Source organism: Protomyctophum parallelum (assembly GCF_964188405.1).
Source record: "Protomyctophum parallelum genome assembly, chromosome: 11".
Lineage (NCBI taxonomy): Eukaryota > Metazoa > Chordata > Actinopteri > Myctophiformes > Myctophidae > Protomyctophum > Protomyctophum parallelum.
This window is the reverse complement of record NC_139707.1, coordinates 3,478,605-3,498,027: the sequence shown is the minus strand read 5'-3', so window position 1 is coordinate 3,498,027 and position 19,423 is coordinate 3,478,605. Positions and strand designations below refer to the sequence as shown.

The following is a 19,423-nucleotide window of genomic DNA, read 5'->3' as shown; positions in this document are numbered from 1 at the left end:
CTGTTAATAAATATTTCAATCAATCAATCAAAACGTGTCTATGTTCCATTATACTATGACGTGTAGGCCTACTGTATGTCTCCCCCTGTGACTGCAGGCCAGAGATGATGATGACAAGCCCACAGTGCCATCTAGTGGAGGAGTTTGAATATAACCCTTTTCTACGTCCTGTAAGTATGGATCATAGACTGTATGGATAATGTCTATACCAGTTATGGTTAACTTGGTTAAGTGTGTTTTAAATATACCAAACACACCAGTAAAGATCCTGTGTTGATTTGAAAATGGGCAAACCTTTATTCTTCATGCTGTAAGTCACACTTTGGGTTTATTGTTAAACATTTTTTTGATATGCTACCTGATACTAGTAATCATTGCCATAGAGCAGGGTTTTTTTTTTACTCTACCCACCACCCCCCACCCCCCAAAAGAAAATCCCATTTTTGAAAATAGTTTTAAACAGTTGGCCTACCTGAGGCGTTAAGATATAAGACAAACACACTTAGAATGGGAAATAGAAGTGCAAAATGGAATTGGTAGGTTTTTTTTTTAAATATAATAATCTAATAACTTTGTAATGTTTGTCTGCAACACTCTTGAAGACAATGTATTGCTTTGTGGGTTTGAGCTGACTGGTCCTTTTTTATATCAATCAAGTCAACTTAATTCAAGTGGCTGATGCCAAAATTAGTTTTTTGCAGCCAAATATAGATAATTCTGGTCCTTCCTTGACAGGAAATATTGAGAACCACTGATATAGAAACATGAGGTTTTTCAGAGAACTGTCATGATTTAGAAGAGGTTTTTTTTATTTCGACCTAAATGGGTGAATAAAGAAATGCCTCTCACACCACTTTGAACTTGTCTCTGCTGTATTAGGGAGGAAGGCGTTCAGGCTGAGGTTCACTTTGAACTTGTCTCTGCTGTATTAGGGAGGAAGGCGTTCAGGCTGAGGTTCACTTTGAACTTGTCTCTGCTGTATTAGGGAGGAAGGCGTTCAGGCTGAGGTTCACTTTGAACTTGTCTCTGCTGTATTAGGGAGGAAGGCGTTCAGGCTGAGGTTCACTTTGAACTTGTCTCTGCTGTATTAGGGAGGAAGGCGTTCAGGCTGAGGTTCACTTTGAACTTGTCTCTGCTGTATTAGGGAGGAAGGCGTTCAGGCTGAGGTTCACTTTGAACTTGTCTCTGCTGTATTAGGGAGGAAGGCGTTCAGGCTGAGGTTCACTTTGAACTTGTCTCTGCTGTATTAGGGAGGAAGGCGTTCAGGCTGAGGTTCACTTTGAACTTGTCTCTGCTGTATTAGGGAGGAAGGCGTTCAGGCTGAGGTTCACTTTGAACTTGTCTCTGCTGTATTAGGGAGGAAGGCGTTCAGGCTGAGGTTCACTTTGAACTTGTCTCTGCTGTATTAGGGAGGAAGGCTATACTTCGTTACAAGTAAAAGTACGGAATTGAAAATGTACTTGAGTAAAAGTACAACAATATCTATCAAAATGTACTGAAAGTTAAAGTATTCATATTGCAGAATGTCACATTTCACAAATTCTAAATGTGTACAAAATCTAATCTAAGTACACATTTTGGCTCTGAGATGTAGTGGAGTAGAAGTAAAAGTACTGGAAATTGGAAATACTCAATTGTACTTAAGTGCAGTACTTAAGTACTTAGTTACTTTCCATCACTGAAGGATCAGAAGGACGAGTTTAAGAAGCCCAATGAGGGCTATACTGACGCCATTTATATCTGGGATCTTAAAAAAAGCTTTTTTTATTTTATTTATTAAATTCTCCCAGGGGCCACAAGGGGGCGCCAGCCGCCAAACCCTAAGGTAAGCCCTAGCACACTAACCCAGCCACAAACTAAACTAATACTCTTCCCAATCCCGCCACGTTACGGTGCTAACAAAACAAAGTCCATGAAATAAATCACATAGGAAATAACCAAAACAAATGTGGTTTATTCAATTCAAATAATTATTTAAGGGTATTATTTAATTTACGTTTGCGGCCGGAACCAAAAGCAGTGGACACAGTTAGTGGTGACACTGTCCCTTTAAAGAGCAGAAGCGGGCGACGCGGACAGTTTGTTGTTGTTCTTCAGTTTAAACGTCCAAATGTCTATATTAAATCATTAGTATTGGTTGACGGACTATAATACCATTACCGTTTGGTTTGTGTGTGACTGCGTTGTTGTGGACACTGTTTGAATTGGACTCATTTCCTTTAGAGTTGTTTCTGTATGCAGACAACGACGAGGTATGTTTACTTTTTAGTGATTTTATGATTAATTCCTGTTCTGCTCTTTGACTAAATAGAAGTGTATATGTTATGTAAATGTTTTGATGAATTGAACAAGGTGGACCCTCTTGTAAACAAGTGTAATGCTTTATGGTGTCGTCCACTCACAGTTAACAGTCTTTGTATTGAGTTGTGCTTGAAATGTTCTGTAATTCTGCAAACTATAGTTTGCAGAATTACAGAACATTTCAAGCACAACTTAACAGCTGTTAATAAATACTTCAATCAATCAATGCAACGGTTTGTTGTTGTACAGTATTTTGTTGTGGCTATTGTTTGCTTTGTATTGTGCAGTTAGTTCCCAAACTTGTTCACATCAAGGACCCCCAAATTGACACTAATTCGGACCCCCATTTGAAAAAGATATGCCATGCAGGGAGGGACCCCCACAAGAGAATAATGTTATGGCTCTAGCAGTGATTCTCAAGTCGTTTAATTATAAAAAGGACCCCCCAGTTTGGACATGCATTATAGTCTACGGACCCCCATTTAATGGCATTTCTATCTCTGGGACCCCCCATTTATATTGTAAAATCAATGTTAATTTAGGTTCCATTTGTACACTCAGAGTTGCAGACCCATAAGGGTCCATTTGGTTCCATTTGTACACTCTCAAGAGTTACAGACCCATAAGGGTCCATTTGGTTTCCAAACTATCATTTAGCTGGGGACCCCCTGGAACTCCCTCAAAGACCCCTGGGGGTCCCCGGACCCCACTTTGGGAACCAGTTGGGGGCTGATAATGCTCAGCCTGGATTGGATTTAAACATTCAATACATTTCATTCTGATGAATTGAAAACTGCATGTGTGGACCCTATTGGAAACAAGTGTAATGCTTTATGGTGTCGTCCACAGTTAACAGCTTTTGAAATGTACCTATTCTGCATACTGTTAAAGGGAAACTTCACCCTTTTTGCACACTACTGCAGAGATTAAAATAGGGTGCATGTTACATCCCAAAACACAGTTTATAGTTAAGGGATGCATTAAAACAACCTCTGCATCCACAGGATGCACTACTGTACTGTTTTTAATTCTAGTTTATTTTGCTAGCTTTAGTTATAATAATCATTTCTTCTTCTGCTTTCTACATGAATATAACCACATTATAACCATATCAAATTAAATGGGAGTTCAATGCTGCGATTTGTAAAAATGGCAAAATGTGACTCCTAAAGTGGTTGAAGTGGGACTCATCAAATGTTCCTGGGACTCATTTCTAAAAGACCATCCCTGCCTCCTGGGACTCATTACATTGAAAACCGATTTACATCACTGCTACTGCATGTACCGCTACTATGCAAGTGTAACTAACATATCAAGTTAGTCTTCCTCAGACTCATGGAAATAATGGCATTTCACATCATGGTACACAAGGGCAGTTGTTTTAAAGCCACATCAACAACATTATTCACAATCACCGGTGAATAGTTGTTACTGTAATTTGTCTGTTGATTACTAAATCTCGTCGTTGCATCTCAGGAGGACCGGCACCACCAGTGTACCACCGTCCTCACTAGGAGACTGAGATGTTTAAGGACTCCGGCCATCCCCAGAAGGTCTTAGCGGGCCTGAACAGGCTGCGGCTCAACGGTGCCTTGTTGTGTGATGTGATTCTCTGCTGCGAGGCACAGGAGTTCCCCTGCCATCGATACGTACTGGCCTGCTTCAGCTCACACTTTGAGGTAAGACAAGCACACACTCACCTGCTGTTTAGGGAATGGTATTTCAATTCTATCTTGGCTTCACATCACGTGTCAACTATTTTAGTCGACTAAATCTACAGTTGATTCAGTCGACTAAAAGATGTTTTGACAGGCCCTGATGTCGTCGTAATGGCAGATTTTACACTTTGGTTGCATGCTGAAAATAACAGCGTCGCAGCACGTTGTGAGATTGTAGATCTGCTATTTTCAGCATGCAACCTAGCATAAAAGTGGTTCTCTTGTGCACTAGTTCCTCCCTAACGTTTAAGTCTAGTTTTTATTTGTTGATGAAATTGTCAATATATTTAGTCTTAGTTTTAGTCATCATAGATTCATTTTTATTTTGTTTTTATTTAGTTTTAGTCAGTGAAAAAAGGTAGTCGACGAACACTTTTCGTCTTAGTTTTAGTCGACGTAAACGACACTGCTTCACTTGAACCTAACATGCTATATATGTCTAATTAATATTGCTGACACAATGTAAATAAGATAGTCCTAATAAACCCTGAACACTACAGGCAAACCCTGCACAGGCCATGTTTACATCTGCCCCGAGGGAGTCCACAGCGGAGAGGGTGACCATCAGTGGAGTGGAACCTCCGATGATTGGTGTGTTGGTGAACTACGCCTATACTTCAAAGGTGTCCGTCTCCACAGCGAATGTGCAGGTACTGCATTATCATCATGAACCTTATTCATTGTCTCCGTTGTCTCCCCTCTACATCAGGGGTTCTCAACGTTTTTGGCTGGGGAAACCCCCGGAAATGCTTTGGCCATATCTCGCGAACCCTCCAAAATATATCATAAATGAATACCGAAAGCAGATATAATCATTAAGGAAAGGTTATGCATGTACTCTATGTGCACTATGCATAACACATTTCCATTTTTCAGCCATTCAGTTGCAAAAAGAAAACAACTTTTTTTTTTTAATAATTTGGGGACCCCCCAAAAATAATTTGGCGACCCACGGGTTGAGAAGCCCTGCTCTACATAACATTGGTGATGCATGACAGATATTGTTGTTTATTTGGTCTACTCTAGGCCCTGCTGGCAGCATCAAGCATGTTGGGCGTCACGGCTGTTGGAAATGCCTGCCGCGACTTCCTGAAGCGTGGCATGGATGTGAGTAGCTGTGTAGGGATTTACTGCTTTTCTGAGGAGGACCACTCCTTTTAGAATGTTGGAGAAACTCACCCGGACCCAGACAGGTCAACATGCTAGCTGGAAAACCAACAATCTTATCTTGACGATAGCAATAGGAAACCAATGTGTTTAATATTTCTATTAAGCTGTCACTGACTATGCACATGCATGATTTTCCCATCAGGACACCTGATATGCCCCTCATTTAGACTGAGTGGCAAAACATTGAGCCCCCGACAAATCAAACTCAGCTTCTTCTACGCAACAGTAGAGTCTGTTCTCCTATACGGCAGTGAATGCTGGACCCTGAAACCAACCCTGCAGAAGTCCCTTGACGGGTGCTACACCAGAATGCTGCGTGCAGTACTTAACATCAGCATGACTGTACATGTCACTAACAAGACTCTGTATGAGGGATTACCAAGAGTGAGCCAGAAAATAGCAGCCAGGAGAATGAGTCTAGCAGGACACTGCCAAAGACACCAAGAGAATGAGACTATAGCAGGACACTGCCAAAGGCATCAAGAACTGCCAGCCAGCAAACTGGTGCTCTGGGAACCAACACACGGGCATCGATCACGAGGACGCCCCACGCTAACATACGTGGATGTACTCAAGAGCGATGCAGGAGTGCAAAGTACCAACGAACTGGCCGGATGTATGGAGAATCGAGATGACTGGAAACGACGATGGAGGGCTCGTCTGAGGACGACCTAGAGAGCAGCATGGAGTGTTGGAGTTTGGAAGCGTATTTCTTGACAGAAAGTAGCTCATAACATTTCTATGGTGGATTTTTATGAAACAAAAACTTTGCAGATAGAAAGAGGATAATTGAAGCTTTTCGTACAGCTGCAATGTTGGTGAGTTTAACATTGTTTAATGCAATCAGACGGGACTTTTCTGTTTGGATGGATGGGCTGTCAAGGCCAGGAATTAGTTTTTTTGCCACTCAGTGGGCGTTCCCGCATAACTTCCAGGTACGATGTCACGCGCATACCCTCTATACAAGGGAAAATGGCATTTCAACATGGTACGCAAGGGCAGTTTTAAAAAGCCACGTTAACAGATCAACATTAACAATCACAGGTGAATAGTTGTAATTTGTCTGCTTTATAAATCTCCCTCTGGGATGTTGTCGTTGCATTTCAGGAGTCCAGCACCTCCTCACAGGAGGCTGAGATGTTTGAGGACTCCGTCCATCCCCAGAAGGTGTTAAAGGGCCTCAACAGGCTGTGCCGTACTCCAGGCTCAACACACACGTCGGGGATCAAGGAGGGAGTTGCAGAGGCTGATAAAGTTGTGCGGGGGGTGGTGAAGGCAGGTGGAGGACGGAGGCAGCTTATCCGCATGGCTGCGTTACGAAGTCCCTCTGCCTCCCCCAACACCCAGAGACCGAGACCCAAGCAAAGGCCGAAGGACGTAGAGAGGGCCTTGTTGTGTGATGTGATTCTGTGCTGTGAGGGACAGGAGTTCCCCTGCCATCGATACGTACTGGCCTCCTTTTGCTCATACTTTGAGGTCATTTCACACATTTGCTAAATTTTACCTTGGCATTCACAACATTTACAATTTAGCAGACGCTCTTAATCCAGAGCGATTTACATTGAGCAATAACAAAAAGCATGGCATACATCACATACATAAAAAGTAGTTATCATGAAACATGCGTAAGCTAAGAACGTAACAGTGGAGTATCTATATAATTAAACTATACATATAAGCTATACATGTATACTATACTATACTATACTATACTATAAAGTGAACCTAACATGCTATATCTAATGTATTCATTGTTGACACAATTGAAATGAGAAAGGCCTTAACCCTGAAAACATCACCTTTTCACCCTGCACAGGCCATGTTTACATCTGGCATGATGGAGCCCACACAGGACCGGGTGTCCCTCAGTGGCGTGGAACCTGAGCTTGTTGGTATGTTGGTGAACTACGCCTACACTGCAAAGGTGTCCATCTCCACAGCAAATGTGCAGGTACTGCATTATTATCATCATCATCTTGAACCTCATTCATTTGTTCGAGCTTGTAGATCTGCTATTTATTTTAAATCGTGAAAATGTGGCGCAAACCTTTGAATATATATTCTTTCAGAGCGACCATTTTTAACTCAAATCTTTGCTTCTGGTGGATGAGGTCCCTGGAATGACATAATGTTCAGATGGGGGTTGGCGGCCAATTACATATATATTTGGGGGTCCTTTGGGGTGACATGAAAATGTTTGAGAACCACTGACATAGAAACATCAGGATTAGGAAACATTTGTAGAATCTGTTCTCAGGTCTAAATGGGTTAATAAACACATGTGTGTTTGGTCTACTCTAGGCCCTGCTGGCAGCAGCCAACCTGTGGGACATCACGGCCGTTGGAAACGCCTGCGGTGACTTCATGAAGCCTCACATCGACAGGAAGAACTGTGTAGAGATGTTCTGCTTCTCTGAGGACCACTCCTGTGACACGTTGAAGAAACACAGCATGGACTACATTCTGGAACACTTCTGTGTTCTCTACCAACAGGTCAGTCATAGAGCGCCGAAGTCCTGACGCCAGTCGCTCATCCCCTCCATCCCCCTGGTTCACGGAAGTAATTTCTCTATGGAGAATAGCATGGGGTGATCTTAATGTCGTGCGTCGCAGTCCCGGCCCCTTTCATGACGACGCCAGGGCCAGGAAATGATTCCCAATGCATTTTCCTCAAATCATGACAATAAACACAATATTTTGGACCAAACAAATAATACAAAGAAGAAAAACAACAAAAACTGCTGTTTTTTTTCTTCTTTCTAATTCTTTGTTCGGCCCAAAAAATTGTGTTTGTTGTCATGATTTGTCGCCACAAGAGTTGGCATTGTACGACACTTAATCTTAAATAAATACTTTTTGGAAAATGAACGGGGAATCATTTTCTGGGCCCTGGTAGGGGGCAGGACTGCGACGCTCTATAAGCATTGTGGTCCAAAAATATACACAAGCTGTCTCTGCGTTATTGTCAGGGAGGTTTATGACAGTCAGTCACTCATTATGATAGTCTGTTTCTAGCGAAAATGTAACTAATTCAGCAGCAGTACAACAGTAGCGTTTTCTCTCAGTCAGTTGATTCTTCATATCCATATGAGTGAAACGGCCTGGATGACATGTTTATTTTTCACAGTTCTTATATGAGGCGATCTAAAATCCACCTATGGGGATTACAATGCAAATAAAAAGTACATGAACCCGTGGATTTGCTCCCTCTACCGATATTTACGTCAGACTTCGGTGCTCTATTGAGGCTATGACTAAATATACTGACAATTTCGTCAACAAATAAAGTAATCTTACAATTGGTTGCGTTCTGAAAATAGACGATCTACAAGCTCGTGGTCTTACGACGGCATCAAAACAGTCTTACGACGGCATCAAGGCCCACCAAAATACATTTTCTTCGACTATATCAACTGTAGATTTAGTCGACTAAAATCTTATGATATTTTGTCGACTAAAACTAGACACATTCCAGGTGACTAAAATGGGACTAAAACGAAATGAAAACTATTCAAGAGACTAATGACTAAAACTAAAAATCTAAATTTGCTGCCAAAAACAACACTGACTGTGAGCACCTCAGAGGAGGAAAGGTCCCTGGAGTCAGTTCATCTTTTAGATATTAACCTACCTGTGTTTTCTTCTACCAACAGGTCCCTGGAGTCAGTTCATCTTTTAGATATTAACCTACCTGTGTTTTCTTCTACCAACAGGTCCCTGGAGTCAGTTCATCTTTTAGATATTAACCTACCTGTGTTTTCTTCTACCAACAGGTCCCTGGAGTCAGTTCATCTTTTAGATATTAACCTACCTGTGTTTTCTTCTACCAACAGGTCCCAGAGTCAGTTCATCTTTTAGATATTAACTACCTGTGTTTTCTTCTACCAACAGGTCCCAGAGTCAGTTCATCTTTTAGATATTAACCTACTGTGTTTTCTTCTACCAACAGGTCCCTGGAGTCAGTTCATCTTTTAGATATTAACCTACCTGTGTTTTCTTCTACCAACAGGTCCCTGGAGTCAGTTCATCTTTTAGATATTAACTACCTGTGTTTTCTTCTACCAACAGGTCCCTGGAGTCAGTTCATCTTTTAGATATTAACCTACCTGTGTTTTCTTCTACCAACAGGTCCCTGGAGTCAGTTCATCTTTTAGATATTAACTACCTGTGTTTTCTTCTACCAACAGGTCCCAGAGTCAGTTCATCTTTTAGATATTAACCTACCTGTGTTTTCTTCTACCAACAGGTCCCAGAGTCAGTTCATCTTTTAGATATTAACCTACCTGTGTTTTCTTCTACCAACAGGTCCCTGGAGTCAGTTCATCTTTTAGATATTAACTACCTGTGTTTTCTTCTACCAACAGGTCCCAGAGTCAGTTCATCTTTTAGATATTAACTACCTGTGTTTTCTTCTACCAACAGGTCCCAGAGTCAGTTCATCTTTTAGATATTAACTACCTGTGTTTTCTTCTACCAACAGGTCCCAGAGTCAGTTCATCTTTTAGATATTAACTACCTGTGTTTTCTTCTACCAACAGGTCCCAGAGTCAGTTCATCTTTTAGATATTAACCTACCTGTGTTTTCTTCTACCAACAGGTCCCAGAGTCAGTTCATCTTTTAGATATTAACCTACCTGTGTTTTCTTCTACCAACAGGTCCCAGAGTCAGTTCATCTTTTAGATATTAACTACCTGTGTTTTCTTCTACCAACAGGTCCCAGAGTCAGTTCATCTTTTAGATATGAACCTACCTGTGTTTTCTTCTACCAACAGGTCCCAGAGTCAGTTCATCTTTTAGATATTAACCTACCTGTGTTTTCTTCTACCAACAGGTCCCTGGAGTCAGTTCATCTTTTAGATATTAACCTACCTGTGTTTTCTTCTACCAACAGGTCCCTGAGTCAGTTCATCTTTTAGATATTAACCTACCTGTGTTTTCTTCTACCAACAGGTCCCAGAGTCAGTTCATCTTTTAGATATTAACTACCTGTGTGTTCTTCTACCAACAGGTCCCAGAGTCAGTTCATCTTTTAGATATTAACCTACCTGTGTTTTCTTCTACCAACAGGTCCCAGAGTCAGTTCTGTGTTTTCTTCTACCAACAGGTCCCTGGAGTCAGTTCATCTTTTAGATATTAACCTACCTGTGTTTTCTTCTACCAACAGGTCCCAGAGTCAGTTCATCTTTTAGATATTAACTACCTGTGTTTTCTTCTACCAACAGGTCCCAGAGTCAGTTCATCTTTTAGATATGAACCTACCTGTGTTTTCTTCTACCAACAGGTCCCTGGAGTCAGTTCATCTTTTAGATATTAACCTACCTGTGTTTTCTTCTACCAACAGGTCCCTGGAGTCAGTTCATCTTTTAGATATTAACTACCTGTTTTTTCTTCTACCAACAGGTCCCAGAGTCAGTTCATCTTTTAGATATTAACCTACCTGTGTTTTCTTCTACCAACAGGTCCCAGAGTCAGTTCATCTTTTAGATATTAACCTACCTGTGTTTTCTTCTACCAACAGGTCCCAGAGTCAGTTCATCTTTTAGATATTAACTACCTGTGTTTTCTTCTACCAACAGGTCCCAGAGTCAGTTCATCTTTTAGATATTAACCTACCTGTGTTTTCTTCTACCAACAGGTCCCTGGAGTCAGTTCATCTTTTAGATATTAACCTACCTGTGTTTTCTTCTACCAACAGGTCCCAGAGTCAGTTCATCTTTTAGATATTAACTACCTGTGTTTTCTTCTACCAACAGGTCCCAGAGTCAGTTCATCTTTTAGATATTAACTACCTGTGTTTTCTTCTACCAACAGGTCCCAGAGTCAGTTCATCTTTTAGATATTAACTACCTGTGTTTTCTTCTACCAACAGGTCCCAGAGTCAGTTCATCTTTTAGATATTAACCTACCTGTGTTTTCTTCTACCAACAGGTCCCTGGAGTCAGTTCATCTTTTAGATATTAACCTACCTGTGTTTTCTTCTACCAACAGGTCCCTGAGTCAGTTCATCTTTTAGATATTAACTACCTGTGTTTTCTTCTACCAACAGGTCCCTGAGTCAGTTCATCTTTTAGATATTAACCTACCTGTGTTTTCTTCTACCAACAGGTCCCTGGAGTCAGTTCATCTTTTAGATATTAACCTACCTGTGTTTTCTTCTACCAACAGGTCCCAGAGTCAGTTCATCTTTTAGATATTAACTACCTGTGTTTTCTTCTACCAACAGGTCCCTGGAGTCAGTTCATCTTTTAGATATTAACTACCTGTGTTTTCTTCTACCAACAGGTCCCAGAGTCAGTTCATCTTTTAGATATTAACCCATTCTGACCGGGCACCCATTTTGGTGTTGGCATCATGTTATGCTTTATCTATTTAAAAATAGCAGATCTACAAGCTCATATCGCGCCACCGAGTGGCGCGATACGAGCTTGTAGGTCTGCTATTTTTTGAAAAAATCGAAGATTTTTTTTTTTTTTTAGAATCTGATCTCAGGTCAGAATGGGTTCATCAGACCAGTGTGTGTCCGGCGGAAACCTCGTGTGAATCTGATCTCAGGTCAGAATGGGTTAACTACCTGTGTTTTCTTCTACCAACAGGTCCCAGAGTCAGTTCATCTTTTAGATATTAACTACCTGTGTTTTCTTCTACCAACAGGTCCCAGAGTCAGTTCATCTTTTAGATATTAACCTACTGTGTTTTCTTCTACCAACAGGTCCCTGGAGTCTGTTCATCTTTTAGATATTAACCTACTGTGTTTTCTTCTACCAACAGGTCCCAGAGTCAGTTCATCTTTTAGATATTAACCTACCTGTGTTTTCTTCTACCAACAGGTCCCAGAGTCAGTTCATCTTTTAGATATTAACCTACCTGTGTTTTCTTCTACCAACAGGTCCCAGAGTCAGTTCATCTTTTAGATATTAACTACCTGTGTTTTCTTCTACCAACAGGTCCCAGAGTCAGTTCATCTTTTAGATATTAACCAACCTGTGTTTTCTTCTACCAACAGGTCCCAGAGTCAGTTCATCTTTTAGATATTAACCTACCTGTGTTTTCTTCTACCAACAGGTCCCAGAGTCAGTTCATCTTTTAGATATTAACTACCTGTGTTTTCTTCTACCAACAGGTCCCTGAGTCAGTTCATCTTTTAGATATTAACCTACCTGTGTTTTCTTCTACCAACAGGTCCCAGAGTCAGTTCATCTTTTAGATATGAACCTACCTGTGTTTTCTTCTACCAACAGGTCCCAGAGTCAGTTCATCTTTTAGATATTAACCTACCTGTGTTTTCTTCTACCAACAGGTCCCAGAGTCAGTTCATCTTTTAGATATTAACCTACCTGTGTTTTCTTCTACCAACAGGTCCCAGAGTCAGTTCATCTTTTAGATATGAACCTACCTGTGTTTTCTTCTACCAACAGGTCCCTGGAGTCAGTTCATCTTTTAGATATTAACCTACCTGTGTTTTCTTCTACCAACAGGTCCCAGAGTCAGTTCATCTTTTAGATATTAACTACCTGTGTTTTCTTCTACCAACAGGTCCCTGAGTCAGTTCATCTTTTAGATATTAACTACCTGTGTTTTCTTCTACCAACAGGTCCCTGGAGTCAGTTCATCTTTTAGATATTAACCTACCTGTGTTTTCTTCTACCAACAGGTCCCAGAGTCAGTTCATCTTTTAGATATGAACCTACTGTGTTTTCTTCTACCAACAGGTCCCAGAGTCAGTTCATCTTTTAGATATTAACCTACCTGTGTTTTCTTCTACCAACAGTTCCCAGAGTCAGTTCATCTTTTAGATATTAACTACCTGTGTTTTCTTCTACCAACAGGTCCCAGAGTCAGTTCATCTTTTAGATATTAACCTACCTGTGTTTTCTTCTACCAACAGGTCCCAGAGTCAGTTCATCTTTTAGATATTAACCTACCTGTGTTTTCTTCTACCAACAGGTCCCTGGAGTCAGTTCATCTTTTAGATATTAACCTACCTGTGTTTTCTTCTACCAACAGGTCCCAGAGTCAGTTCATCTTTTAGATATTAACTACCTGTGTTTTCTTCTACCAACAGGTCCCTGGAGTCAGTTCATCTTTTAGATATTAACCTACCTGTGTTTTCTTCTACCAACAGGTCCCAGAGTCAGTTCATCTTTTAGATATGAACCTACTGTGTTTTCTTCTACCAACAGGTCCCAGAGTCAGTTCATCTTTTAGATATTAACTACCTGTGTTTTCTTCTACCAACAGGTCCCAGAGTCAGTTCATCTTTTAGATATTAACCACCTGTGTTTTCTTCTACCAACAGGTCCCAGAGTCAGTTCATCTTTTAGATATTAACCTACCTGTGTTTTCTTCTACCAACAGGTCCCAGAGTCAGTTCATCTTTTAGATATTAACTACCTGTGTTTTCTTCTACCAACAGGTCCCTGGAGTCAGTTCATCTTTTAGATATTAACCTACCTGTGTTTTCTTCTACCAACAGGTCCCAGAGTCAGTTCATCTTTTAGATATTAACCTACCTGTGTTTTCTTCTACCAACAGGTCCCTGGAGTCAGTTCATCTTTTAGATATGAACTACCTGTGTTTTCTTCTACCAACAGGTCCCAGAGTCAGTTCATCTTTTAGATATTAACCTACCTGTGTTTTCTTCTACCAACAGGTCCCAGAGTCAGTTCATCTTTTAGATATGAACCTACCTGTGTTTTCTTCTACCAACAGGTCCCAGAGTCAGTTCATCTTTTAGATATTAACCTACCTGTGTTTTCTTCTACCAACAGGTCCCAGAGTCAGTTCATCTTTTAGATATTAACTACCTGTGTTTTCTTCTACCAACAGGTCCCAGAGTCAGTTCATCTTTTAGATATTAACCTACCTGTGTTTTCTTCTACCAACAGGTCCCAGAGTCAGTTCATCTTTTAGATATTAACTACCTGTGTTTTCTTCTACCAACAGGTCCCAGAGTCAGTTCATCTTTTAGATATTAACCTACCTGTGTTTTCTTCTACCAACAGGTCCCAGAGTCAGTTCATCTTTTAGATATTAACCTACCTGTGTTTTCTTCTACCAACAGGTCCCAGAGTCAGTTCATCTTTTAGATATTAACCTACCTGTGTTTTCTTCTACCAACAGGTCCCAGAGTCAGTTCATCTTTTAGATATTAACCTACCTGTGTTTTCTTCTACCAACAGGTCCCTGAGTCAGTTCATCTTTTAGATATTAACCTACCTGGGTTTTCTTCTACCAACAGGTCCCAGAGTCAGTTCATCTTTTAGATATTAACCTACCTGTGTTTTCTTCTACCAACAGGTCCCAGAGTCAGTTCATCTTTTAGATATTAACCACCTGTGTTTTCTTCTACCAACAGGTCCCTGGAGTCAGTTCATCTTTTAGATATTAACTACCTGTGTTTTCTTCTACCAACAGGTCCCAGAGTCAGTTCATCTTTTAGATATTAACCACCTGTGTTTTCTTCTACCAACAGCCAGAGTTTCTCTCCCTCTCTGTGGAGAGACTGACAGAGATCCTCTCCAGTGATCACCTGAGTGTTCCCAAGGAGGACATGGTGTTTGAGGCTGCTATGATGTGGTTAGACAAGTGTCCTGCTACCTGCAGGCACAGCTTTGGAAAGGTCAGTCTTTTCTTATTCTCACATCCTGGACCTATATAATATTGATACTACTACTACTACTACTACTACTACTTTTTTTTACCTATAATTTTTATCCCATTTCTTTTCACCCAGTGTCAATTATCTAATCTAATCCTGGGCGCTACACTTCCTCTGCCAACCTGGGGGGGCAGCGGACTGACCTCATGCTTCCTTCTATGTCCAAGCTGCTTCTTTTCACCTGACAGGGGGGGATTTCCCCGGACGGACGTAGCGCGTGGTAGGAACAGGAAGGTCCTTTCAGGCGCCCCGGCTGGCCAGGGGGAGGTAGTTTAGAGACCAGGATTACTGCATTACTTTTTTGTGAGAGTACCTACCCTAGGGGACACGGGGAGAACATGCAAACTCCACACAGAAAGGCCCTTTTGCCAACCCCACCTCGGTTATGGGCACTGATGACGCGGAGGAGAGGACACGCCCACAGCGTTCCCAGCGGGAATCGAACCCAGGACCTTCTAGCTGTGAGGCACTGTGACAGCACTACCGACTGTGCCACCGTGCCCCCTGTTACTACTACTTATTGATAATATGTATTATTATTATTCATTTTTTTATTGTTATTGTTATTTTTATTACTTGGACGGCGCCCGTCTTGGAACATTTTTTTTTTTTTTTTAACCTTTTTTTCTAAACCTTTGACACAAGATTTTGTGTCTTATAACAATCATTTGAATAATTGTTGTTTTACCCAAGTTGAACTAATAAATAATGGGTGTTCCACTTTATTTTATTTTTAAGGTACTAGAGCACATCCGTCTTCCTCTCATCAGTCCCTCCTACCTTCCCACCACCTGGCTGGCTGTGGTGGACGGACAGATCTACATCCTAGGAGGCGTGGATCACAAAGAGAGGTGAGACACTGTTCACCACCAACAGGAACGTGCACACACAGACACAGGGCTCCAGACTAACTTTTTCACAGGGAGCACTGGTGCCACCTACCTTTTCATTTGGTAGCGCCACCAGAAATTAGGTAGCACCATTTTTTTTCTTTGTATAGCGTGGTATTACACATAGGGCGCCATTTATTTTCGTAGTGGTTTCCACCATTAAAGGTTTGAATCATAAAACCCCCCCTACAAAGGTCACTGTGTGAAAAACCGCAACCTACCTGGTTATACTTCAAAACACTGTAGATGGTTTGAACCCAACACAAAGTAACTCAGTCAATAAAGGCAATATTTATATTCCACACACAGAAAGTCAGTTTAAGGTTTTGTGTTGAAAATTAAATGCAGTCCAAACCTTTGGGATTAATAAAGTGACAATTTGTACAATATCCCATTACCATTATCCAAATCAATTCCTTATTATAATATTTTTACATTTTGGAAAAAATCTTTTGCAATGTGAAATGCCACCGAATTCTTAATCATTTTCCTTGTCTTCATGGGCCAAGTTGGCCAAGTTGTGAAAGCTGCATACGTTTATTGTGAAGGCAAATGTTTCTGAATGCTCTCAGAGCCTGCATATCTCCGTGTGCTGAAAATAGCTGATCTACAAGCTCACAACATGTCGCGCACGCAACGCGTTGTGAGCTTGTAGATCAGCCATTTTCAGCACACACTTTGTACGACGAAGAATAAATCAGGCATCAGTGCTCTTCACTCACTGGGAGGGAGATTAATGTCTTTTGTTGGCCGATCATCATGTATGGACACAGGCTACCTCCTCCATGCAATGTAGTTTCCATTCAGTACTAAAAAGGTAGATGACGAACATTTTTTGTCTTAGTTTTAGTCGACGAAAACAACACTGCTGGTCAGAACGTGGTGGTAATATATAAGACCTAATTGACCAATACAACAAATATACAATTATCGATACAACCGAATGTGAATTAAAACTTTAAACATTTGGGCAGTGTCCCAAATGTTAGTATCAATACTGCAATGTAGCTGTAATTGCATAAGGTCAGAATGTGCACGAAATCATTTGAAAAGAGACGATCTACAAGCTCACAATGTGTGTCACAACGCATATAAAAATTCAAATCTCCAAAGTACAATCATATGTACACATTTCATCAATATGTTTCTTAAAGGGATAGTTCGCCCAAAAAGGTAGTGATTTTCTATCAGTTACACGCCCCACGAAGCCTTGAATTCTTGGAGATTTCTTTGTTTGTTTTTGTCCTATTCCTAACCCGATCATTTGATGATGACATGCAGTACGTTTGAACATGACATATGGGCTGTATTTTGCGTGTCTTAAGTACCAGGTCTTATTACTTAACTTAAGACCTGGAGGCGTGGTCAATGCTCTTTGGCCACTCAGAATAGCCAAATGGCATTGATCACGCCTCCAGGTCTTAAGTAAATACAGCCCTTTACTCTTAACCCGTTTTGACCTGAGGACGATTCTACAAATCATGACAGTTTTCTGAAATACCTCATGTTTCTGTCAGTCGTTCTGAAATACCTCATGTTTCTGTCAGTCGTTCTGAAATACCTCATGTTTCTGTCAGTCGTTCTGAAATACCTCATGTTTCTGTCAGTCGTTCTGAAATACCTCATGTTTCTGTCAGTCGTTCTGAAATACCTCATGTTTCTGTCAGTCGTTCTGAAATACCTCATGTTTCTGTCAGTCGTTCTGAAATACCTCATGTTTCTGTCAGTCGTTCTGAAATACCTCATGTTTCTGTCAGTCGTTCTGAAATACCTCATGTTTCTGTCAGTCGTATAATATAAGAATATATATTATATATATTCTTTCACGGTGAACGTTTTTCGAAGATGTGGCACAAATCTTTGAATATATAATGTATTCAAAGATTTGTGCCACATTTTCTACAAGCTCGTAGTACGAGTTTGTAGATCTGCTGTTTTTCAATAGCTAAAGTAGCTAAGGGGGGGGGGGGGTTATTCACACACTAACTATATATATTAAAAAAAACTCTTCTGTGAATTTCTCATTTATTGAGCTGTCTTGACAGAACACTGTGAGATAACACTTAGATCAATTCAGTTATCACTGCAATCCATCCTCCTCGTCCCTCGTGGTCATCTGGTTGGTGTCCACTAGGGGTCTCATGAGGTCAGCACAGGTCAGGAGCACTATGGCTTTGTTCATCTATTGGTACACAAAGACAATTCAAAGTGTTTTAGATACATAATACATTTAAAGAGAAATAAAGACAACTACAGTAGATATCTGTGGACTTCGTTGACATTAAGGAAGTATTTAGACAGATACCCATGTACCTGTCTAAATACTTCACTAAGATACCCATGTACCTGTCTAAATACTTCACTGAGATACCTATGTACCTGTCTAAATACTTCCTTAATGTTAACGAAGTCCACACCTACAACACCAGAGGAAGTGCAACAAACCATGTACAACCCAGATTCGGCACAAACAAAGGACTAAATCATTTTCGCTTCTATGCCAACAAAATGTGGAACGCCCTACCAACAGTCATTAAGACGTGCGAATCACTTGACTCCTTCAAAACCGCTCACAAAGGACGGCTGCAATTCGAAACTGGTCCCAGTAAAATCTATAGTGCAGTATTGATACTTCTACCCGAGTACTTTTCCCACCACTGATACGTTGTGCCTCCATGCTGGTTCAACAACCACTAAAACGTGTAGCTAACATTGTACAGAATGACAACCATTTGTGTGATATAGCTAAAATTTCTGCTGATTAGGTAGGTCAGTACTTTTATATGCACCACTGTACTTTGTTTTGTACTAATTGCTCGCTTTTATCCTTTCCCCATGTTGTTTGTCTTTATGTTTTTTGTACGTTGATCTTATGTGATATGGACTGAAATAAAGATTATATATATATTGTACTGAATGACATGCATGTGTGATATAGGTCACATTGTAGTAGTTTGATAGATTATATTGTACTGAAAAACTCAGGATTTAGAAGACATTCGTAGAATCGTCCTCAGGTTTCTGTGTGGAGTTTGCATGTTCATGTTAAAAATGTATTCTGACCCCTCCACGAAAAGGCATGGTATTAGAAGTACTAAAACATGTTAACCGTACATGTGTACATGGTATTAGAAGTACTAAAACATGTTAACCGTACATGTGTACAAGTACTAGTTGATAGTCATTGGTAAAAACTGAACAGCACAACCTTGTTGACTCACCACATTAAATAAGGCTCTGGATTATGTCTTCGATCTTGCTCTGAGAACAGAATGAAGAGTTGGAGTTAAGGCTCAACAGAATCCAGCAAAAAATAAGATAATATAAGATTTAAGATACAATATTATTATTACCCTTATTAATATAAAAAAACATTATTTATAATAAATTTATAATTTTTATCCCACGATTTTGTAACCCATTTCTAATGTGATTCTAATGTGATCCTGGGCTCTACACACCCTCCGCCAGCCTAGTCCCCATGAACTCATGCTTCCTTCATGCCTGAGTGTCCAAGTTGCTCCTTTACACCTGACAGGGGGGAGTTTCCCTGGTTGGACGTAGCACGTGGAAGGAACACGTTATTCCAACCAGTTCCTTTCCCCTCCATCAGGCGTCCCGGCTGGCCAGGGGGAGGCAGTTTAGAGACCAGGGCTGCGTCCGAATTCATTCCCTATGCCCCATA

General features: G+C 40.7%; 1 protein-coding gene across 1 annotated transcript; it reads left to right on the top strand.

Moving 5' to 3' along the window:
• Positions 1-2,103: 2,103 nt before the first annotated feature.
• Positions 2,104-18,761, top strand: LOC310866356 (kelch-like protein 7). Its single transcript, XM_083775966.1, has 10 exons — positions 2,104-2,252; positions 3,778-3,980; positions 4,535-4,669; positions 5,046-5,126; positions 6,297-6,665; positions 7,006-7,140; positions 7,491-7,682; positions 14,663-14,809; positions 15,587-15,699; positions 18,634-18,761. The coding sequence occupies exons 2-10, from the start codon at positions 3,825-3,827 to the stop codon at positions 18,656-18,658; spliced, it is 1,353 nt and encodes a 450-aa protein (XP_083632092.1). The 5' UTR covers positions 2,104-2,252; positions 3,778-3,824; the 3' UTR covers positions 18,659-18,761.
• Positions 18,762-19,423: the final 662 nt, after the last annotated feature.

Coding starts and splice junctions, on each gene's coding strand:
- LOC310866356 (XM_083775966.1), top strand. CDS start 3,825: ATGTTTAAGGACTCCGGCCATCCCCAGAAGGTCTTAGCGGGCCTGAAC. Junction 5,127..6,296: donor TCCTGAAGCGTGGCATGGAT/GTGAGTAGCTGT, acceptor GTTGCATTTCAG/GAGTCCAGCACCTCCTCACA. Junction 7,141..7,490: donor TCTCCACAGCAAATGTGCAG/GTACTGCATTAT, acceptor GGTCTACTCTAG/GCCCTGCTGGCAGCAGCCAA.